The 25266-nt window shown below is 35.2% G+C and overlaps 2 protein-coding genes across 2 annotated transcripts; one reads left to right on the top strand and one right to left on the bottom strand.

Annotated features, from left to right (window-relative positions):
* LOC141433695 (SPRY domain-containing SOCS box protein 3-like) lies at positions 1–20961 on the top strand (the record flags this gene model as incomplete). The annotated part of the gene is given in 3 exon segments (XM_074095796.1): positions 1–157; positions 342–421; positions 20499–20961. Coding segments are annotated over 3 exon segments (318 nt in total), but the record flags the coding sequence as incomplete, so codon positions are not given.
* Positions 10944–18915, bottom strand: LOC141433675 (prostatic acid phosphatase-like). The gene is made up of 8 exons (XM_074095779.1): positions 18435–18915; positions 18262–18355; positions 16698–16896; positions 16135–16290; positions 15726–15967; positions 14573–14745; positions 14008–14108; positions 10944–11190 (listed from the first exon to the last, which is right to left on the bottom strand). The coding sequence occupies exons 1-8, from the start codon at positions 18693–18695 to the stop codon at positions 11115–11117; spliced, it is 1302 nt and encodes a 433-aa protein (XP_073951880.1). The 5' UTR covers positions 18696–18915; the 3' UTR covers positions 10944–11114.
* Positions 20962–25266: the final 4305 nt, after the last annotated feature.

Below are 25266 nucleotides of genomic sequence, written 5' to 3'. Positions count from 1 at the left end.
ACTATGCGGCTCATATACGCTGACTCCTGGCGCGCTTCGCTGCTTGTGGATGCTGCCAAGATCCTGTCAGCTGCCAACAACGATTGCCGCGACAAGATGCCGCCGGGCTTGCAGCTGGTGCTTGAGCAACACTTCTGGCTCCTATCGCCCATTGAAGGTGAGTCTTTCGCTACTATCTAGTCTCGTAGAGGATGAGGCAAAATACAATCTGTTTTAATGGACCATGCGGGCTGTACGATGATACCTATTTCTAGGCTTACAGCCCATGTTTTAGCTTCCGATGCTCATTCAAGGTCAGTTTTGTAAAAAAGGTGTTGTAAATTATGAACTTTCTTTATCAGACTCCGCGGCCGAGAACACTAAACCTGAAGTGGAGTTTGAAAGAGATGTCTCTGTCCTGGAGGGCTTGGGCGAGAACCGGGTAAGTGTCCCCAGGACCCCACTGTCTATGATGATCTTGGAAATATATGGACCCAAGTATTTTCCATGTACATAAATTAGTTGATCAGTATTATGGGTGATGCTCATTATTTATTGCGTTTGGTGTCGTAAATTGTTGTAAACTTGTGATTTATCTCAATATGTAACCCTTACACAAATGCTTAGCATTGTGTCTTCTTGGTAATGCCAACAAGCGTAGTCTTGCGAGTGTAGACAGTTTGATACTATGTGAATACCCAAAAACTCGAAACCATTCTCGCTCTGCTTTCTTTTTGAGGAAATGTGTACTATTTAGTAGGTACGTATTTTCTCAATGATCAGTCTACATTTAACATTGTTGTAATGAAGGTATTGCTGCTGGTTTATTTATTTGTATAAGGGTAACTTGTTAAATATATGTGCATATATCAATCTGAGATATTTTAGCATACATACTACTACACCTACAGGCATCTTTAGTGTAAAACTAGCAACGGCTAGTCAATAAATAAAAGGCCATTTAAAAATACTAAATAAGCATAAAAATATTTGTACCTAGGTATATTTTGTTAAGTGTACATTATTAATTCCTCCTTAAATATGTACTTAGTTAAACTAATGGGGAATGGATGAATATTTTAGAAACGCTTGAAACTTTTTTTAAAGATAGGAATAACCTTTCTAATTAACAGAAAAAAATATCAGTTTTTTTTTAAGCAGCATCAATTAATTTAAAAAATGAAAGAGTTTTCTTTACCGCCAAATTACGACAGTCCAGCCGGTTACGGGTTGTTCCATAGTCCAGATTAAAAAACATTAAAAAAGAGTTTGTGTCTTTGACTCGATCGTTTTGTCAGGTCTCTTTACCGGGTCGGATAATACCAACATGGAAATACCGACCCTGTTTTTCATGTACACGCCCATAGAAACTGACATGAGCTTCTATGGGTGTGTGTGTAGATGAAAAACAGGATCGGTATTTCAAAGTCAGTATTATTCGGCCCGGTAAAGAGTGTCACCTGTCAAAGCGATCGAGTCAAAGATACATTATAATTTTTTTTAATGTTTTTTTCATCACACTTGCTCGTAAACAGTGTAATAACATGCAGGCTACCTTGCTTGCAACCCCCCAAATAAAACCCTCGACCTTAATGTGCTTGTCATGAAGCCCGTGGTCGGTAAATGAGTCATTGCGCGTACAAATTTTCTTGTCATGAAGCCCAAGGTCGGTAAATGACTCCGTGCCCGTACTGAAGCTGCTGCGCCGTGCGCGCGCTGCTGCAGGACCACATGCACATGCTGAGGGAGGGGGAGGGCGACGCTGCCAAGAGCGCAGCCCAAGGTATCGCCAATATTTGGAACAATTATATTTTTTCTTTTAGAAATAAAAAATTTACTCGCAAATGTGATGAAAAACATTGTATGTCGCACGGGCGGTACTAGAATTACGAACATCGACTCATTAAAGCCGTTCGTAGTTCCTTATTTACCGCCCTTAAGTCACAATGTACTATTATTCGGGACTGGAACAACCCGTAACCGACCGGACTGTCGTAATTTGGCGGTAAAGAAAACTCTTTTATTTTTTTAAATTAATTGATGCTACTTAAAAATCAGATATTTTTTTCTGTTAATAAGAAAGGTTATTCCTATTGATAGAAAAAGTTTCAAGTGATTCTAAATTTTTCAGACATTCCCCATTCTCATTATGGAGGTTCTAGTCATATCTGTAACTTTTTAATTTTAATTGTGTTGAGCCTGATTAGCTTTCTGTAACAATGGCAAAAGTTGTTTAAGACTAATTCTTCGTAGAGTCAGCAAGATAGATGGAAATATTGGAAAACAGTAAATGTTGATTTATCACGCCCCTATTTAATAAAGGTTAAGTTACAAGTGCTACAATTCTATATAATTTACACTTTTTTGTATGAGAAACTTAACAATTATGTAAATTGTAGCACTTGTACTTAACCTTTATTGAATAGGGGTCTGCCCTACATACCATTCTTTCGATGCAGTGCCTATGCCTACTTGGTTCGTAAATAAAAGTTTATCTACACCTATTTAAATCCCACTGCTGGAAAGTGGCACCCTCTATTTCTCACGATTATATTTATATCACGTAGTTTAGTTGCAATTATAAGTACACAAAAAAAAGTTGGCACATTTATTACTTTAGATTTTTGAAAAGATAATACTTTATTTCCGTGCTTGTTTGTTTCTTACAATATTGAAGTTAACTTAATGTTAGAGGAGGTTGTCATGTCGACGCGTATAAGTATATATGTTTTATGGGTGACCACGCATAACTTTTTACAGATTAGTCCGATTTTGAAATTTCTTTTTAGGGTTCCGTAGCCAAAATGGCAAAAACGGAACCCTTATAGTTTCGCCATGTCTGTCTGTCTGTCCGTCCGCGGCTTCGCTCAGGGCCTATCAATACTAGAAAGCTATAATTTTGCACGAATATATATGTAAACTATGCCGACAAAATGGTACAATAAAAAACTCAAAAAAAAAATTTTTTTACAGTACCATAGACGTAAAGTGGGGATATTTTTTTTTCTCATCCAACCTTGTAGTGTGGGGTATCGTTGGATAGGTCTTTTAAAACCATTGCTACAACGATTTTTCGATTTAATGATTTGCTTGCAAAATATTCAACTTTAAAAATTCAGGATAGTAGTAAGTAAGTATACCAAACTTACAAGGAAAACTATAACGGTTAAATTTTCTTGAGAATTATAAGTAGTTTAAGAGTAAATAGCAGCCTAAGGTATAAAATATACCTAAACTTGGAATATTCCCTACAAAATACGAAATCCTTAGAAAAATATTTTTTTTTTCGTTGTGGCTACGGAACCCTATTTCGGGCATGTCCGACACGCTCTTGGCCGGGTTTTTTTATACTGTGCCTATAGTCGTCTACCTGATGGGCTTCTATCACTCCTGGCTCGTGCTGAGGCACCGACTTCAAACTAGTACTTACCTAAAAATAAGGTTAAATAAAAATGTTAATGTTTTTGTTAAAAAGTTTTTATATATGATAAGTTATGTTACGATTGTGTAAAACCGCAGAGAACCTAACTTACTCAGAACGGGAACTCCGCAAAGTGAACATTAGTGATTAACATTGTAATGGGGTTCTAATTTTAGCGATCGTTTATTTTTTTTGGTGGTACAACATTCATAGAATAAAATTAACCGTAATAAGGGCTAATTTTATTCTATGAATGTTAAATACTAGCCTTTGTGTATTACCAATAACCACCAGCAATTTTCATGTTTTAATGGTCATTTTTTTCAGTCGTAGGCTTTATTTAGCCTTTTATGCCAAATAACAGTTTATTAGCAAATAAACAGTAAGTTTGAATCAGCAGCATATTACGCATCTAATCTTGGTTAAATAGCACTAAACCTATTTACGAGTATGTCGTACTAAACTTGTGGGACAAGGAAGCAGTCATATTTCATATTGCAGCCAGCCAAGCGAGTTGTTGTTGACTTAATACGTGACTTAAGATGTAATAAATTATCAGGCATTTTCTGCAGCGGTTGGCGCTGGGCATAAAAGAGATTGGCAGTTAAAATGGAGTCGCTTAAAGCTAATCCCAAAACGAAGTACCTAGGTCGTTTGAGCCGAAGCTACAGATGAGTGAAAAAAAAGGGAACGCCTATACCCAGCAGTGGTACTCATACATAATTAAAAGAATCGATATTTTTCCAACTGCATTGCATTCTGTTCCAACATGTATACATGTCAATTGAAGATCACATGAAAAGTAGGGTGCAAATCAAGACTTAAAAGTAAAAAGAGATAAAATAAAGTTTTGTACGATAACGATAGTCAGCGTGCACTTTGTGTAAAATGTAAGTCAGTGCCCTTAGTGTAAGTTTTCGGTTACAAAATACGTCTCGATCGCGTTCGCGTCAAAATCTCAATTTGTATGGAAACACGAACATCGCAAACGTTCCGCTATAGGCACTCTTCGTGTTTCCATATAAATTGAGATTTTAACGGAACGCGATAGAGACGTATTTTGTAACCGAAAAATTACACTAAGGGCACAGGTCGATTAGCAGCAAGCAGTAGACACTGCCGTTGCAGTTGAGTTTTGTGGACCCTGGTTTTACGAGTAGGCCGGCTTTTATACGAAGCATTTCTTACGACAAGGCTTATCTCGATAATAGTGATAATAATACAGACTGAGTTGTGGTTGAAATTTGACTGAGCGAGCAGTACTTTAAATTGGGAAGCTATCATTGTACCGAAATTTGTTACGTCGGTTTTCAATTCATCGAACAATATTCCACGAATTCATTAGTTTTTACATAATTGAACAACTTTTCATCGTAAATCGTTTCGAATTTGTCTTAAATCATAGCGTAACGATTCATCGAATTTACTTGTCATAGAATAGTCAGTTTATTAATAGTATCAAATTATCGAAACATGATTGACAAACGGTACGTCCTAATATATGTTATTATTGCCACGAACAATGCTTCACCGCAGTACCGTTTTATCGATAAAACGAAATTCATAAATTTATCCCATGTCTCTAATGTGCTAAAAGATAAGAATTAAAAAAATAGACTACTGTGAACTACGTGACAGAGTCGATGGAGGTCCGCGAAGCGTAAGCTATTCCGCGTAGTATCTAACCTATTAATCTTGATAGACCTAAACTTGTCAACTTGTTCTGCTGTGGCGCGGGGAGGTGCGCCCCCAGTTGCCAGCGGGAAACCTATGCAAATTAGAGCGTCTTGATGAAATGTATTGTCATAGAAATGTATTATCAAGAGTTATAAGAATTTTAGAAACTGAAACTTACGGTGAATCAAAATGATAGTTAAGGCGATTCGATGAACGACTATGTCGTTATACAAATAAAATGATGAAGTTAAATTCGATCAAAAAAAAAGATAAATATAAAAGATCAAAGTAAAAGGTAATTCGAGCAATGAGGGCTATCGCGTGTGAATTCGCCGCTAGAGGCGCTAGTGTAGCGTGAGGTCTCCGAAATGTCAAATCTCATAGTTTTTGGGTGAGCTATGCGGGTTTATTTATAATTAGAATAATTTTGTGAATATTTTGCAATATCTGAAATTAATTATGGCAAATATGCGTTCCGGGGCAATGAATGTCTGTGATTTGAGACAGTTTTGTCTTTCGGAAACCTTTGTCCTCCCTTTTTTTCGAACAAAACGGGACTACGCTACACTATGGCATGCTCGATATTTTTATGGTACGGTTTTAAGGTGTATTAAATATGATTTTAATCTAAACTTTGTTTTCACGCCCGTAATAGCAGACTTTGAAAGCCATACTTAAAAACCTCACGCAACAGTGCGCCATCTAGTGAGACAAAAAACGATAGCCCTCATTGTATGAGTGATGTAACGTAGTTCGATAAATGATTTCAAGTGGTAACAAAATTCTGAGAATAGTGTTATGGGAAACGATAATCGATGAAACAATTTTTGGTAAATGATGGATTACCCTCGAAATTGCGATCTCGTTTTTGTTTCGTTATAGTTAATTTAGTTTTAAATATTTTAAGCTACGAATGAGTTGCATACAAAAATATATGAAGAATCTTTATGGGAATACGCACGCAACATCATAAAATATGTCAATGCATATCAGTCTTCTAAAAGTCAATATAATTTGGTATCAAAATATCTCTTTATAAAATCTTTTTAAAGACATTGAGATCTGTCACATAACAATTTTATATCATAAACTTAGCAAAGAGTAGTTAAACCACAACAAATAAAAAGAGGAATAGATAATTATATCACGCAAACGAAAGACGACCGCGTTTATGTCTAAAAAAAGGAATGTTCATTATTCATTGGTGAATACCGTAGTCAACGAAAATAAATGAAAACACAAAGCAATGTGTACCTATTCATTGACCGAGAAAGACGTGAAAAAATGGGGACATCAATTATCGACGGAAATATAAATAACATTTATTTATATTCCTGTTATTGTTAATTCTGTGGGTGACAGGCCTTAGGAGCGCTTCCAATATCAGGCAATATCCTATTTTTTGCAGGAACCCATTTAGTAGTGTAAGTGTTTAACACGCGTGTTATTTTGGTGTGTTCCCACTAGTTTCATAGACAGTACTATTATAGAACTCTATTATATTCTAAATTTTGATGTGCATTGACAAAAAACTGAATTTCTATTTTCCTTAAAGTAAAGCTTTTCGATACATAAAACGCTTATTTCAAACTAGTCTTATTGTAATGAAATCTTTTTATTATGGCTTTGAATGGACGCTCTAAGGAGTCGTTTTTGTCTCCGTCCAGAACACTGCTGTTTTACTTCGTTATTATTGTATTAAGTATATTTTATTTAAGAGGTTTCAAAGAGATGTTCTTTTCCAGAACTAAAAGACTCTAGTCATGCATGGCATAAAGTTAATCATAATAATTAAATAATTTTCTATACTTTATTTATTAAACCAAGATACTAGTGTACAGTATGAATGTCAAATGTAAAAATAATGTGACCATCATAATACGAATAGTGCTGCTCTCTGATTTCAGTTTTCGACATTAATATTGCAAATATTTTATGAGATGTAAAAAACAGGTAACACATGTAACTTCATTGTAGTATCTTGGTTTAATAAATAGAGTATACATATTTGGATAAGGCTCACAATCGTTTTGCCCGCCCGTTCCAGTGTGTTATTGATGCATACGAACGATAGCCCGTTTCTACTAATATTGGATGAATACTTCACTTCAAAGAGAAACTCTTTGTATCAGAAGTTGACGCAAATAATTATTGTATGCGTCAATATTCATAACACACTGGAACAGGCGGGCAAAACGCTCGTGAGTCTTACCCATTTCCAGAAAATGATTGAAAATCGTAAATATTTGTACATCTACAACCTACTTATAGATAATTAAGAATTTGGAGAGATGTCTATTTATTTAGGATTAATAAGATATTCAATGTCGGTTCTGTACCATTATATACACAAACGATTTATATATTTCAAAAATGGCTTTGCCTAAATGGCAAACAGCTTAACATTACTAGTACTACCTACTGTGTTAGAATTAGAAAATTTGCTACTGGATGTAGATTGTGATTGAGATTACCGTGCTCGCTCGTGCTGAGCTCCCGATATTTCGATGCAGTTGCAACGCATCGTGGTTGCGGTTAATTAACCGGGAATCGTTAAGAAACTGTTAAATAATTTATTCACATAAGTTTCTGTCAAAAGCTCAATTCTTAAACTTCCCTTTTAAAATTAATGGGTGGTATTTTTTGATAACTGTAGGTACTTACTTGCATTGTCATGTTAGATATCTGGTGGCACGTTTATGCAAGGTGTTAATTAAATAAATGAAAACCTCAGACACCCCACAATACATTATTCGTATTTGTGTGTTTTGCTAAGTCAGTAATTCTACTTCATTTCTAACTAATTAAATTGTTGTTGTTTCTTTAAAAAAAATATGGCTCTGTCCATTGGAGGACAATTTTACCAGTGTCTAGTAGTTTTTGCTGTTGTACGGTGAAAAAATTCTAGAAAACAAAATATGAGAGGTAATGGTGGATGAACGATGACCGACCGTTAGGTTAGGTTAGTTCATAACATTTGGTGCAATAATTTACAATTAAGATAAAATCAAAGTAATATTTGATTTATTTTTTTACATACATTTAGCTAATCAACAAAACTGCAGAGTAATAGTGTGTACCGCGCTTTATGGGGTTTATGGTGGCTAAATATGGTGGTTAACTGTTAAAAAAAAAACATTTAGCCTTTTCAAATTCCTTTCCTGTGATTTAATATGAGGCCTATTACTAAGACTCGTTGTCCGTCTGTCATTAGGCTGTACTGTATCTCATAACATAAACCATGACAGTTGAAATTTTTCTGTTGCGGCCATAACAACAAATACGAAAAAACGGAATAAAATAAATATTCAGGACTACACTGTGGTAGAACAACGCAACCTTATCCTGTTTATGTTCATTAGAATAAAATTGTCTCAATGTTAGTCGAGAGTTGAAAATAAGTTAGTAAATATATTTTTTTTCACAAAATCCTTATTTAATAACAATACAAGGAATCATATTAAAAAAGGTTATTATTGTTCCCCTCAATGGCGGCCTTAAGGCTTAGGCCAATGTCAGTTAAATTAAAGATAAATATATTCTTCTTCTTCACGTTGTACGGTGATTGTAGTTTTTGCAACTTGATAGCAAAATTCCAGAAACCACGCGCATTAAAAAATGTCAGACACGAGAGCAATGTAGAATTTTGTGATCACTGTTAAAAAGGTTGGCGAAACCGGAAAAGTTTATTCGACAGTGACAGAAGTGATATTGAGAGATTTAACAGTGACATATCTGTCGTAGATTTTTTGGTCTTGATTTCCTTTTTTTAGTATAGTCTTATCTATTTTATTATTGGTACATATGGAGCCAAAATAAATCTCTCTTTCTTTCTCGATTCTGAGAAAACCTCTTTCTGGTTTTCAGTTATTTAATGAACACCTTGTATATTATGGATGTGATGACACTGCAAGCACAGTAAAAAAGTATCATCCGTAACAAAACCTGCAAAATAACGACAAAATTATTATGTATTTATTAAAAAAAAGTCGGATATAGTAGGTAATGCATAACAGCATATGAACATGTTAATTAGGTTAATTATAGAATTATTAAAAACAAAGTGGCGGCGTAGCATGGGTTGGCGGCCGGGGCAGATTACTACAGGGCACCCCCCCCCCCTCGTCTCTCAAAGAAGTACGTTGTCTTTGTCACCCACTTGGTAGACCGCCCCTATTACGCCGCCACTAAAAGCAAATTGATGTGATGACTGTACTTTGATTTAAGACTGCATAGTTAATCTGAAATGGTAACACTTCGAATAAATGTCTGAAATTAAAAAAAATATATATGAAAAAAAAAAGACTATATTATACCTACTCGTCTCCGAGTGAGCAAGTCAACGAAGGAGGGCTAGCGTAGCGATCATTGTGGCCGGTGACCATTATAATTTCGCTTAGCTTAGGTATCTACTGAGCCATTTTAGATATTCGCGATAATATTTAGTATCAAACACAGCAATTAAGCAGGAAAAGATGTTATATAATGATTAATGATAAGTAGTACACTATACTTGAAAGGTTTAGGTAATCGACACAATGTAAACAAACTTCAACTCCTAGATTTGGCAGATTCAAGGTTTTTAAACCTTTTACCTATCTATCATACTAGACTAATGTATTGCAATTCAGAAATATAAATGTTTACATATTTTAATTTCAATATTAAAGACACCAATTGGCATTGTTTTAATTTAGAAATTACCTGTCCTAAACCTTTCAACTGTAATATGTATGTTTGCGTTACCTTCACGTCTAAACTGCTGAATCGATTTAGATGGGATTGGGTATATCTACAGATATCTTCGAGTCCCGGGAAGGACATGGGATAGTTTTAATTCCGGAAAATTACTTAATTCCCGCGGGTTTAACAATTTCTACGCGGACGGAGTCGCAGGTATAAGGCACTTGTCCCACCGCCGACGATGAGCGAGAAGCGAGCAGAGACTAGAAACGAGTGGGCGAGCAGTGAAAAGCGAGTGTTCGAGCACGACGGGCGATTACTTGCTCCACTCGCTCGAGCCGGGCGACCGCCAAGCTAACAGCGCTGAGCTAGTTTTATAGCTCAGCGAGTTTTATAGCTCTTGTCGCTGCGACAAGACGTAAGAGTGAGTTCTCGCCGGCAGTGTAAACCGCCAGCGATCAACTATTAATATATATGTCTCTTTTACTCACACAGGATCTTATATCTTTTGTTCGTTTCTTGAGCGAGAAAATAGTCGATAGCCAATCGTTTCCTCGCCGGCGGTGAGAACTGCCTATGCTACTTTCAATATAATAGTCCAACTAATACATGCTCATAATACTAACATAAGCATAATTTAGTTTGGCGCTTCATACATTTAATACGGGGCCGCTCCTTAGTGAAGGTAACAGGAACACGTCATCATCAATCATAAATTTACTAAGCTGTTGCGGCAGTATTTTTAATGGCTCGCGTGACGAGATTTTTCTTCTCGCCATTTTTGTGTTTTCTCAGTATATCTATCTATCGAATACCTTTAAACGAGCAATTCTTGTATACATATTTCGGGGATCTCGGTTACGACTCCAACGATTTCGATGAAGTTTGGCATGTAGGGGTTTTCGGGGATAAAAAAATCCATCTAGCTTGGTCTATCTCTAGGATAACGTTGGTTATAGAGTTTAGCCCGAGGTGAGCTCGGTCGCCCAGGTAAGTACTTACTACTAATAAGTAGTTATTTCTATAAGAATTATTATCAATATTACTATGAAGAAAGAATGAAAGTCAAGAAAAAGTAACTGTACAAAAATCGTTAATGTCAACTAAAACGTGTTCGGATAAAACATGTCTAAAAGCCATTGATGTACTTACTCAAGTATTGTCTAAATAAAGGAGAAGTAAGTTTAGTAATTAAAATAATTTTAATCGCAGTAGCAATGGTCACAATCAACATTTATACCTACTAGTCTATACAACATCTAAACAGCAATGCACATGCACAGTCAGATATTTTATGTTGTCAGAATTAGTCAAAATGTTTTTCGCTGTCCTTTTCCCCTTTTCTTTTTCAATATTATTTCTTCTGGGCCTCGGTAATTTTGTCCGGAATCTTAGTGTCAGTATTAACATTTGAATACATTATGTTTAATCTGAAACAAAAATGACACTATCAAGACAAACGGCGCGGTGAGTTCTGCCGTTTGAAACAAAATCGAAGCGCGACACTGCAGTGGATATTATACACGGATTCTTTTGAGACGTCATGCTCCGTGGAAAACTCACTGTTTTGTGATTTATAAAGACATAAACCTGATGCACTCAATATACATGTACTGAATTAGTACCTCAATAGAATCGATAATAAAATAAACGAAATTAAATTTAAGAAATTTCACTTGTATATTTACTTTTTTAAGTAAACAAGAGGCCAAAAAAAATTGTACCGCAGTTATTACTGTTAAATAAGTTGGTTATGGCTAGTTTAATTACTATTTCATCGCACTTGCTCGTCAATGACGTTATTCCATGCCTGTATACTAAATGACAATGGCCTCAATTGTTCCCGCGGGAATTATGGATTTACGTATAGTGTTCCTCCCCAAGGGAGTTATGACTTTAGTTTTAAAAAGTTAGTAGGTACGTCATTTCAGACCAAACAGGTTTCAAGTCACCAATAATTTGCCACGCTTCATGAAACATCGTTATTTTTATATTTTAAATTTATATCAAATTGTTTTGCAATAAATTGAATAAATATTTTTTAAGGATGTTGGAATAATCTGGCCTAATCTGGGAATAATCATTCGAATTTTAACTAAACACGGTTCTTAATATTTTCTATGGTTGACGGCTCGAAAAAAGTGTTAATCAGGGGGACTACCAAGAAATTCTAAAATCGAAGTTCATATCGTTTTCCTGACGCTAATATTATTGAATACAAGAGTGAGTGAGAGGGTCGGTAAGATACGAACTTCGATTTTCGAATTTTGTAATAGTCCCCTGTATTAGCGGATAGCCATACTTTATTCAGTTGTTTTCTTAGCGTCTTGATTTTTCTGAGCTGTGAAGTGTTTGGACACAAAATAATTTAATTTTTTGTATTTTTTTCCTTGCAATTTGATGAAAATCATTGTGTGTATCACGGGTCGTAAGGGGATTACAAGCTCGGGTCATTAAAAGCCCTCCGCCTCCAGCGGCGTCTGGCTTCTAATATACTCTCGCTAGTAATCCCCTTCTTACGCCCCTTAATGCACAATGTACTATAATTACTGCCAAGATGCGAGTAACTCAATTGCAGCGGACTGCTGGTACATACTTAAAAACAACGTGCCGGATTAATATGCAACTTTGTGAATAGAATTATAGACATGCATATAGGTCTTAACGTGGATTCTGTTGCCCGAAATCATACCAAATGGAAAACTAATACTGAAACTAATATAATTCCTAATGCATCCCTTTTGCCCAACCACATTAGCGAAATAGGATAGGTCACATAGGTACAGTCAACCCATTTGATTTCTAAGCTACTAATAGAACCTTATCCTACATATACTTTTTAAAATATTTTTTAATTTATCTATCAGTGTTAAAAATCAATCAAATCAATCAAAAATAAATCAATAAAACTAAAAAATAAGAATTATACTTAAAACTGGAATTCAAGACCAAAAAATCTACGACAATGTTGCCACTGAAATAAAATGTGTGTACCTATTGTACATTCCTTTTTTTTTAAAACACACGATAGAATATTCTTTTTATTAGTAATTTCGATTCTATAATTTAAAGAAGTAATTTTGTTTACTTACTTTTACATAAATACTAGACGCCTGAATGAAAACTTAATTATTTCGTAAGTTTTGGTTGAAAAACTGCTATTGTGCTTGTATTTCTTCAGGTATTCATAACATTTGGTGCAATAATTTACAATTACGATAAAATCAAACTAATATTTGATTTAATTTTTTACATACATTTAGCTAATCAACAAAACTGCAGAGTAATAGTGTGTAGCGCGCTTTATGAGGTTTATGGTGGCTAAATATGGTGGTTAACTGTTAAAAAAAAAATATTTAACCTTTTCAAATTCCTTTCCTGTGATTTAATATGAGGCCTATTACTAAGACTCAGTTGTCCGTCTGTCATTAGGCTGTACTGTATCTCATAACATAAACCATGGCAGTTTTTAAATTTTCACAGATAATGTATTCTGTTGCGGCCATAACAACAAATACGAAAAAACGGAATAAAATAAATATTCAGGACTACACTGTGGTAGAAACACGCAACATTATCCTGTTTATGTTCCTTAGAATAAAATTGTCTCAATGTTAAGTAGTTGAGAGTTGAAAATAAGTTACTAAGTAAATATTTTTTTTTCACAAAATCCTTATTTAATAACAATACAAGGAATCATATTAAAAAATGTTATTATTATTCCCTTCAATGGCGGCCTTAAGGCTTAGGCCAATGTCAGTTAAATTAGATAAATATATTCTTCGTCTTCACGTTGTACGGTGATTGTAGTTTTTGCAACTTGATAGCAAAATTCCCGACAACACGCGGAGACAACTTGCGCATTAAAAAATGTCAGACACGAGAGCAATATAGAATTTTGTAATCACTGTTAAAAAAGGTTGGCGAAACCTGAAAAGTTTATTTGACAGTGACAAAGTGACATTGAGAGATTTAACAGTGGCATATCTGTCGTAGATTTTTTGGTCTTGAATTCCAGTTTTTAGTATAGGTATATAGTAAAAGTAATGCATGAAAAATAAAAGGTACACAGTAAGTGAACAATTGTTTCCACTGTTGCTATTTCATTCCATGCAATCGAAGTGAAAAGCGAGTGTAAAACTCGAGCATTAAACCTATTTTCTCCTCGAGGTATCTATAACGTCTTGGATAAAATGGCTCATTTTATGCTCTTGTTGTGAAATCTACTATTGACCTTTGGGTACTACCTGTTACGCGGCAGCCTGTTGAAGATAATTTTATGAGCGACGAACAAAGCAGCCAATATACCCACACTGTACAGCATCGACATTCCAAGGATTGGGATATTCTGAAATTATAAAAATTGGTTGTATAAATTGTGGATGGATGATATTTTAATGGAAACACAATCATGTGCTAAAATAATTAAAAAGCCGATGATAATGCATATCAAAATATTCTAACTTAATATTCAATAATGTACAAATGGAAAAATGTTTTTATTTACGAAGGAAAAGAACGCCTCGTGTCAAGGTTGCTATTGTATGCACAATATAAACGTTTTTTTTCTTTTTCTATTTCAAATATTGCTTTGGCCCAGGGACCTTTTTCTAGTTCCTCAACTACAAATACTACAATGTTTATCAACCATATCCAATTGCTAACTGGTTTTAAATCTTCGCGTGCTAATCGCTTAAAGCATTTAGCGATTTCGCGACATTGCAAGGCTCAAGGTTATTGTTACAATAAATAGTCGTAAAATTTAATTACTAAGATTATTGTTGTGTAACCACACAGACACGACATAATTACCTTTTTGGCACATTCAAAGTCCCAGTTGATATTAAGAAGATTTTCATACAGAGTGACAAATCTATTAAAACTGCAGACTTCTCCGCAATAGGGTATTCTGAGTACATATGGTTCCGCGATTCCTGTAAAATTTCTGTAGGAGATCCTTACAAAATGTTCTGCGGTATTTTGAGCTATAACAGAAAGTAAAAAATGTTATGGAAATCTTGCTGGTAAGTCCTAGGGTAGTAGAAAATTTGCAACTCGAAGGGGCTGTTTCACCATCCGTTGATTAGTGTTAACTGGCGGTTAGGTGTGATGCCGTCTCTCTTTGTTTTGTTGGAATAGACGGAGACGGCATCACATTTAACCGTCGGTTAACGCTAATCAATGAGGGGCTGTTTCACCATCCATTGATTAGCGGTAACCGACGGTTAAATATGATGCCGTCTCAGTCTATTCGAACAAAACAAATAGAGACGGCATCACATTTAACCGTCGGTTAACGCCAATCAATGGATGGTGAAACAGCCCCTCATTGATTAGCGTTAACCGACGGTTAAATGTGATGCCGTCTCCGTCTATTCCAACAAAACAAATAGAGACGGCATCACACCTAACCGCCAGTTAACACTAATCAACAATCTTTTTCTTCCTTTTAAGGTATGGAACCCCCTAATAAACAACTAATAAGCTAGAAAAAATACTTATCATGATTTTCTTCACATAGTTTTTGATCAGATGCAGCTTGGGGCAGAGTTATTATCATTATATTAAACAGGATAATTAATCGTCAGACCATTTATTTACCAGATGCGTTTTCTTTATCAGATTTTTTTCTCATCAAATTAAGTTTCCTGTTTGATTCTTACAAAAAAATTGACAAAAAAACTGGCAATAAACTGGGACTGTAACGCGCTGACGTTGGTTATCATATTCAACATCTCTTTCTACCCTCATCTTATCCCGTGTGATAGAAAGAAGTGGGAAAGCGATTGTTATTCCAAGTGTGTTAGACAATAAGGCCTGTGGTGTCTGATCGATAGAACTCACCTGGTAATATAAATGAACCTAGTTATAATAAGTAACTGATAATTATTGAATCAGTCCAAAACCGCATCTGAACAATATCGTATCTGATGAATATCGTGAATCCTTTACTAATATTACTTACAGTAGAGTAGCTCGAAAAGAATAGTAGCTGTGTAGACAGGGCAATTGCCATCAAACATGCCAAGGGCGTGAAGTACATTCGCGACAGTAATATCGTGGGCGCTGTATATTGACAGTTTAACAGCATTGGAATAGCCAGCAGGATAAGTCAGTGTTGTGTTCGCCATTTTTGTCACTATTTCTTGTATCAGCGGACCAACTTTCAGGCGTGCTAATAATGGTGTCATTGTTGCAGTTCTAAAACTGAAAGATAAACAAACTTTACATTGAGATCATTGGAACAATTATTCATAAATGGCAATCTGACACTGAATTGAAAGTGATCACTCTCAAATTTATAGCATTGTATGATTTTAAGTTAAGCACAATAAGAGGAACATAAACAGTTATCATTGTATCATATTTCTTACCTATAACAGGATGGCTCTCTCATTTTATCAGGGTACACTGTGCGTGTCCAGTTTGGTAATGTGAAGTTGTATAATGTTTCAATATACAAAGTGTTATACACATAAGAAATATCATTATAATCTTTTATTTTAGCACCAGTATATGCAGTCAAATAACTGAAAAGACAGAATACTTGGATTACACAACTATTACCATGCCATGTTACATAAAAATAATAAAAAATATATCTTGAAAGAGAGATATCCCTATAGTAAGTTTAGTTATTCCATGTTGGACTAAGAAAAGGTCAAAATTAGTGTGATATACTTTGTGGCCCCTTACAATGATACAAAGTCTACATAAGGATTGAATAATGGTTTTCAAGTTTTGAATTCACAAACAAGAATGGCTACTGCTGACACAGACTTGTTCAGATTTAGTTGATTTTCTATTGGTTTTTTTTTTCTAGCATAATAGAGAAATGAACTTTATTTCAACTAGTGCATGTTTTCTTGGTGGAAAAAATTGTGCTTCACAAGGATAAAGGTCAAAATGAGGAATAAAGCCAATCAATATAACATACTCCATTAAACCTTGATATTGTGATAGTCTGTCAGTGTACTCCTTAGACTCCTGTAATTCTTCAAGAGCAATATCATAGGCCGGACATTTTCTTTGCATAGCTAGGACTTCGTCTCTGTTGGTAGGCATAGTGTGGACTGGAATAGGCTGCCATTGGAGCTGGTTGTCCCAAATAGAATTACCAACAGGCGGGAATAAACCTAAAAATAATAAAATTGATAGCTTTCTTTTAAAGATATTGAGGTACTTATGAGTCTTATTAGACTGATTTCGAACATGTGCAGATTTACTACCATGGTATGAACCTAATTTATTAGCTAAAAAATCATTTTTATTTTATAACTTCTTTTATAACCACAAGATTAGTTACAAAATCTTTCAAAAACAGACATCCTATAGTTTAAGCACAAGGCAGTGCTACAACTAAACTGATAGTAGTGATGGTGGTGGATTGTCCTAGTCTCCAACCCGCTTATATTCATTGTAAAATAAGTAAAGTCACAAATATGCCAATGTTGCCAAAATATCTATATTTATAAATCTTAACACAACTTACCATACAATTGGTGTATTGCACATCTAGACATTGGCCTATCAATCTCAATAGACCATAAGCATACCCTGGGGCTTTCAGGGCATGAACAATTTGCTAAAGAGTAGACATTAATACATAGGTTATTCCGACAAAACATCATATTATGCCTAATGATTAATTACCTTAATTTAGGTTTAGTACCAAGTCTTATGTTATGAGATAATGATAAAAAACCTCAATTAATTACCTGCAGTAAATTTAGTAGTTGATATGATTTACAAAATGAATTATAATTTCTTTTCTAAATTTGGAACAGTTAAGCAGCGGCATCTAGTTGTAAATATCCATTTTAACCCACTGAATGATCTTTCTATGTCGGCAGTTGTAATAGGTGCATATTTAGATTTCTTGAAGAAATCAATTGTTGCATGATGTGTTTGCCATCGCAGTTCTACTTCATTGCCTTGTAACAAGCACACTAACTTCAATTTATTAAATTTAATTTGATTAGTATTATTTCATCTTACGTTTTTTTATGTTTTAAATATCATGGTTTTTTTTTCTAATTGATTAATTATTCATTAGGTAGAAACCAGTTAGAGTGCACTCTGTTTTTTAACTCAATCAATCATCCGTGCCCCGAAAGTATGACCATAAGTGTATTGTCACAAGTTTATTAGGGTTGTGGGCATTCGTGACCACTTTTACCAGCACTTTAAAACTTTTCTAGTCTGTATATATTATTTATGACCTTGACTGTACAGTGACTTTTCACATTAACTGTTATAAATTGTAACTTTGTAATGCAAGGACTTTCCTCAACTCAGTGGACTAGCCACAATATCATTAACTCATTTTCAACATCTGAAAGGACAATTCACCTTTATTTTCATGATTCTTAATTAACTATGTCACAGCCTATAAAACTATTTACTTATATTATTCTACAAAGTTTTATCCTTAAACAACAACGTGCAGGAAAATGTGGAAACAATAATAACTAGAAGTAACAAAATAAAACATTTTTTACCTGCTAAATTAGCTTCCACTGACATCAATGTGCGGTCTACATCAGTTGACCTGACATGAATCTGGGTTGGATCGTATTCTTCAGATATCATGTGCTGAAAAGATAAAGTAAATAATATTCAAAAAGCAGCTGATAATGAGTTTGTGTAAAAACTAACGCAGGAAACAAGTTACCCTATATCGTTCTCTGAGCCATTTTCCTAATGCGTAATGCTGTTTTTTGCCGGTATTAGTAAGCTGACCGAACTTCACAGGCCACATGGATTCATTTTTATACGGGTCGGTGGGATACGGCTCTACGGGAGTCCTGTCGCCGTGCCTAAAGATAACTGCTGCATATTGTAAAACTAAATCATCCGATCGAATTTGACACAGTGATACGCTTATTAAGGTTATAATTATTACAAACGAAATCATGTTCGTTGCCATTAACATAAGAAACGCGCTCGCATTTTAAATGCACGTTTGTATATTTATTTCGTAGCTAATGTTACACTAGTCACAACTTGCGTTTTTCACAGGTGCAATGAATCAATAGAGGGTAGAAATTTTAACCAACTGGGCGCAGGACCGACGCACGTCCTTCCTATAAACTCGATCTAATTTAATTCTTCTGCCTGCCGGTATTCTCACAACGCGGGGGAATTTGTAACTGTATTACCAGTATATGTATAAAGTACTCTGTGGCTGACACTTATACTATTTAATACGAGAGCGAGAGGGGCGGTACGGTCCGATACGAACTTCGAGTTTCGAGTTTCGTAGTAGCCTTGGGTGTAGTTAATGTACGACTTGTTAATGCACGCTTAATAATGCACGGCCTGATAATCCGTGATTATGTGCACGAATTATCATGTCGTGCATTATCACCCCGTACCGAACTAGCAGGGAACCAATAATGTACGACGTTATAATCCAAAGCATTATGTCTTCCGATTATCATGCCTTACGATTTCCGTGATTGAAAAAAAAAACCTAACGAAGGGCGAGAGTGGCGAGCAAGGCTACCGCCTCGCTCGCACGCCCTCTCCCTTCAACCTAACCCGGCCGGGTCGGTTCTGCTCCGACTATATCGATCTCACTCGCTGCGCTCGCTCGATCCGCGGCGAAAAATGTCTATTCATTCGAATCGATTAGATTCACAGATTATCACGTCGTACATTATCACTACGTACATTACAGCGCGTGCAATATTTTGTACGCCCTGATAATGCGCGACCATGATAATGTACGGCATGATAATCGGAAGCAATAATGCTTCGGATTATCATGTCGTACATTATTGCGCGTACATTCCGAGTTGTACATTATTGTTTCCCGTAGCCTTGCTGCTGCTGGCACGGCTTGTTAACGTTACCAAATTCACACTATAAGTAACGTTAAATAACGGTAAAAATCATAAAAATACCTAGTACCGGTATTAAAATTTAACGTTAATTGATAACTTAACATTATTTTACGTTACCTAATTACCGTTATTTTTACCGGTAAATTTACTTTACATTGTAGGGCTTGTTAATGTTACCCAATTCACATTATTATAACGATACCGAAGTAACACTATCGGTAATTTTTGCTATGCTACCGAGTGTTGCCAATTTAGCGCATACTCGCTCGATAAATGAGGATAATCGGCCATTTAACGTTACCCAAACTTACCGGTAAATAGTAATATAAATACCGTTAAAACGATTTAACGATACTTTTGAATTAACGTTAATTTAATGAATAGCTGATAACGTTACCATTTTTTATACCGGTAAAAAGTTGTATAAGTAACGGTAAATCGTTTAACGTTAATTATCATTTAACGTTAAATCGGTTTGACAGTTGGTAACGTTACCACTTTTTAACGGTATTTAAAGCCCTGGCTGCTGGTGTCAAACTGACAAGAGTTTCTATTGGCGTGTCACAAAATATCATGTCGATATTGTACGTCCGGTAAATAATGTCACCCCCCACGCACGAAATGTACGAACCAGCCGAACTATCATTTGTTTATTTTTATCTTTATCACTATCACTAGGCAAAAGGTACTATCGGGTGAATTCGGGTGTACCAAAAAGGACGCAAGATTATATTTGTCGCCATTTTTGTATTTTAGTGCTGGCAGCCCTAAAAAAAACTATTTGACAGCTGAATGTGTAGGGTTTGTAAAAATGGCGGGTTTTACGAATCTCATTTTAGCCTGTCCTTCTACTCGTACCTCATCCAAAACATACTCTAAATCCTTTACAGTGCAATCTGCCAGGCTGTGGAATCGGCTACCGACCTTCATCAGGCAATCTCCCACCGTGGGATCTTTCAGGGAAGGCTTGAAAAGGATGTGGCTTACACCTTCTCCTTAAATATTTGAGAACATTCCTTTGTTTAATATGCTTATATATTATATGTATTATGGTTACATATATAGTAGTTTATTTAGTTATATAGTAGTTTATGTATTATATTGTTTAAAGCACTTGTATAGTAGCTTCCACTATTTTAACTATTAAACTCAATCTTGGTCGAACCCTAACGGATTGCTCCTCTCATCCACTCAAAGGTTGACTGGTAGAAATCCCTTAAAGGGATAAGTCCGCCTTTATACAAGAATGTCAAAGTTTTTCAATTATATTTTGATCATTTTCTTTTGCACAATAAAGAGTTTACAAACATACATAACTACATATTAATGTACCTACCCATAAAAACGTAGAGAGAATAGGATTGAAAAATGATATGAAATATGAAAAATTATATGATATGAAAAAACTGATAGTTAAATATTAAACACAGGATTTTTCACGCTAGTAAGATTTACCTGGACGTTTTGACCACATGCAGTGGCCGCGTGGTCACGAGTAGACTCACGAGTAAACTGTCTAGGAAGTCACTATTAGTTCCATTCCTGGTCTCATCGCGGTTTAATAAAACCTGAATTGACGAAATTGCCTCTTAATGCCTTAGGTATATCTAAGGCATTATTACAGGTAACTAGATATTGAATGAAAGTGGATGTAGATACTTGCTTAAGTTAGTAGGTAGGTACATTAGTTATGTTTGACTGAGGAGTGTACGAGTATTGCCTAATAAATGCCGGAGACGGAGATGCATTTTGAACTTTGACTTTTTAAGCAGAGCTAAAGTTTTGTTATGTAGGTAGGTTGGTACATACTTGGATCTGTACGTAGGCATCAAAACTCTACGTAAGTAATAACAAAGGCTCATATGAATCCATATTTATCACTCAACCAGTAGCAAGTATTCTGTCGGTGTAGCTGATTTCAGAGTACCTAAACTAATATGTAGCATGCCCTACTCTCCTAATCTAATATAAAGTAGGTACCTACCTAAGTACATACTTATTTAACATAACAACGTATTTCACTTTTTCATATTTTATATGATTTATATTTGTACTTTACACCTAGGTGTATATTAGTTTTTATTGGTTGTACAAATACAACTTAACCGAAAATAAATAACAACTAAATTCAGCAGTGCGTACTAAGGCTCTATTCCACCATTCAATGATAAACATTATGTGACAGATAAAATGTGATGCCGTGTCTGTTTATTCGGACAAAACAAACAGAGATGGCATCATAGATATCTATCACTTAAAACATCAATGAGCGGTGAAACAGGCTTTAAGTGTTATAAATTTAATTGAAACCAACTATTCGATAATGTCTCTTTTTCATTACACCAACACGAAAGGACTAATTCTTCATAGTGAACTCTTACGTCCTTTATTGTAAGTTAGGAGGGTAGGAAGCAAAGCTACACATATTTCCGATGAATATACATAGTAAATTTGTTTGGAATTCCTTACGAACTTTCATCCCCATATTTTCAAGTATGAAAAATGACGAAATGTGAAAAGAGCCAGAACAATGTTTTTTTAGGGTTCCGTACCTCAAAAGGAAAAAAATGGAACCCTTATAGGATCACTTTGCTGTCCGTCCGTCCGTCTGTCTGTCAAGACCTTTTATCCCGTAAACGCGCGGTGATACATGTATCGAGTTGAAATTAAAACCCTAAACTCAGGTCAATAGCCGTGAAAAAATCGAACTTCTAAGTCAACGCAATCAAGAGCTACAGTCATTAAAAAGGTCCATACAAATCGCCTTTACAGAAAAAGTTATAGGGTACTTTCAGCTGTCCTAGAAACTTGAAATTTTGTCTAAAGGTAGCTCTTATAGCAAATTTTTTTCTCCTTTGAACAAAATAAATAAGAAAAATCTGAAAAATCATAATTTTATATGTCTGACTGTCTATGTCAATAAGCCATCTAAAATGACCCCACATTGCGTGCATTTTGCTTATGAGCTTAGAAAAGGCTCTGCTTACACTGGATATTCATAAATACCCTACGTACGGAACCCTTGATGCGCGAGTCCGAGTCGAATTTAATCGGTTTTTTTTTTGTTCTTATCGAATACCTAAACAAAGATTCATCGGTTTATCTGTGATAATGACAACGTTCCATTTAAACTTTCATCCCCTATTTCATCCCCTCACAGGTTAAATTTTCAAAAACGCTGGAACAAATATCTATTTATTTTTTATAAGTGCCCAAATGCCCAGTTTCATAAAGAACCATCGATTTATCTTCGACAATGACGACCTTCATATAAACTTTCATCCCCTATTTCACCCCCACACAGGAAGAATTTCGTTAAACGCGCGAACAAATATCTATTTATCTCTTATCACGTACCTAAAAAATTGTAAAGTTCCCGCGGGACGTGAATTACTGTTATGATCTATTTTAATATTCTTATTTGTCGATGAGAGACACATTGCAGCTTTCTCTTACTGAAAGAATTTTTAAAATCTGCCCGAATTGAATTCACTTATTTAAAAAAAAGAGTCCTTGTCAATCAGGGGTAGTGTAGCTATTTATTGGTAAAATAATTATTTAAATTAGCTCAGTAGTTTCAGAGAACCCAACAGACAAAGCAACAAACAAAGTTGAGTGTTCTAAAAATCCTTCCCTAGTGCACCTCTGTATTAGATTCTTTAGGTCAATCTTTGCTAAATTTCACACTGTAGCATGCTGAACGGTTGTGTTGCTCTAAAGATGAGCTCTGGTTGAGTTCGAAACGTGTCAGTACAATGTGGTGGTGGTGATAGATGGATTTGTGTGATTTGTGTGTGTGTCCTTACAGAGTGGAGGTGGAGGGATTGCATGGACACATTTCATGCATAAAAGTGATAAAAGTAGCTATTACAAAGGTCGCGGGTGAACAAAGTACCTAATTGTGTCAGTTCGTTGAATGTACATGTAAAATTTCGTACATGTGCCCTTGAGGAGTTCCGTCATCAGCAGACGACCCTGGCTGCAGCATTAGGTGGTGTATATCATATAAACGCATTGTCATTGAAATTTAACAATTACGTGAAAAGTCTTTTGTGTGTGCAATCAACTTTTGAGGAGTTCCCTTCTACGAAGACGATCCTGGCCAGGATGAGCAGGATGTCACTGCTAAATTATTGTATTGTTACCAGATTTAGTCCCTAATTTAATTAGTTTAGCTTGTGCGTTTTCTGATCCAGTTGGTATATAAAATCCTCTTTATTCGTTTTATCCCGTGGGATTTTCTAAAAATCTTTAAAACAGTTTTTACCTGTTAGTATTATCTACCTGCATGCCAAATTTGAAGTTTCTAATACTGATAATTACGGAGTTAGGGCTACTTTGAAGCGAAAATAGAAATCCCATTTATTCCGTATCCCGTGGGAATTTGGATAAATCCTGAAAAACATTTTTATCTGTTAGTATTACCTACTCGCATGGCAAATTTAAAGTCTCTTATAATTATAGTTACGGAAATAGGGTCATTAATTGGAAGTGAAAATATAAATCCCATTTATTCAGTATCCCGTGGGAATTTCGGAAAATTCTGAAAAATATTTTTAGCAGTTAGTATTACCTACATGCACGGCCAAATTTAAAGTTTCTAATAATTATAGCTACGGAAATAGGGCCACTTTGAAGTGAAAATATTAATTCCATTTATTCATTATCCCGTGGGAATTTCGGAAAATCCTGAAAATTATTTTTAGCAGTTAGTATTACCTACATGCATGGCCAAATTTGAAGTTTCTAATAATTATAGTTACGGAAATAGGGCCACTTTGAAGTGAAAATATAAATCCCATTTAATCCCTATCCCGTAAGAATTTCGAAAAATCCTTTCTTAGTGCGCGTTATAACATATATTCCTAATTTCAAGTTTCTAGGCCTAGCGGTTTGAGCTGTGCGTTGATCTATAAGTCAGTCAGTCAGTCAGTTTGTTCAATCTATATATATAGATTAAAGTGCTTAAAGTAACGAACTTCCACCATATAATTAAATTTTCATCCCCTATTTCAACCGCTTAAAGTCTCTTTTTCGCGATAAAAGATAGCCTATGTTCTTTCCCAAGGTCTATTCTATCTCTGTACCAAATTTCAGCAAAATCGGTTCAGCGGTTTTGGCGTGAAAGCGTAACAGACAGACAGACAGACAGAGTTACTTTCGCATTTATAATATTAGTAATAAGTAATTATAATAATAATAATAATAGTAAAAGTAATATAATATAATATGGATATAGTTAACTACACCAGCTTAGAGATATCGTTTGTCACTGTCCCGCGGGAACTTTGAAATTTTCTAAGATTTAAACTTCCGACGTCCTTCCTAGGGTTCCAAGCTATCTTCACACCAAATTTCATTTAATTTGGCTCAGCAGTTTAAGCGTGAAGAGTTAAGAGACAGATAGACAAAGAGACAAAATACTTTCGAATTTATAATTATTAGTAAGCATATATCTGTTATATTTACAGGTTTTACCAAGACTTTTTTATCTACTAGACTCGCAAATTCTACACTCACGTAAAATATTAGTTCCTCTCTAACAGGATTTACTCTCAAGTTGTTAAATGCCAGCACACATCGCTATGTAGACATTGTTCTCGACGCGCGTGCGGCATACCGAACACCTTAGACTGGTGTCAGCTGGGGCGCGGGTGC

The sequence above is a fragment of the Choristoneura fumiferana genome, chromosome Z (assembly GCF_025370935.1).
Source record: "Choristoneura fumiferana chromosome Z, NRCan_CFum_1, whole genome shotgun sequence".
Lineage (NCBI taxonomy): Eukaryota > Metazoa > Arthropoda > Insecta > Lepidoptera > Tortricidae > Choristoneura > Choristoneura fumiferana.
Note: the sequence above shows the minus strand (reverse complement) of the source record. Positions and strands in the feature narration are given on the sequence as shown.

Bases quoted from the DNA above. Each gene is read 5' to 3' on its own strand.
- LOC141433675 (XM_074095779.1), bottom strand. From the start codon at position 18,695: ATGTTAATGGCAACGAACATGATTTCGTTTGTAATAATTATAACCTTA. The intron at 18,356-18,434 runs GTAACTTGTTTC...TTATCTTTTCAG, and splicing joins GGCTCAGAGAACGATATAGG to CACATGATATCTGAAGAATA. The intron at 16,897-18,261 runs GTAAAAAATGTT...TATTATTTTTAG, and splicing joins AGTGGAAGCTAATTTAGCAG to GTTTATTCCCGCCTGTTGGT.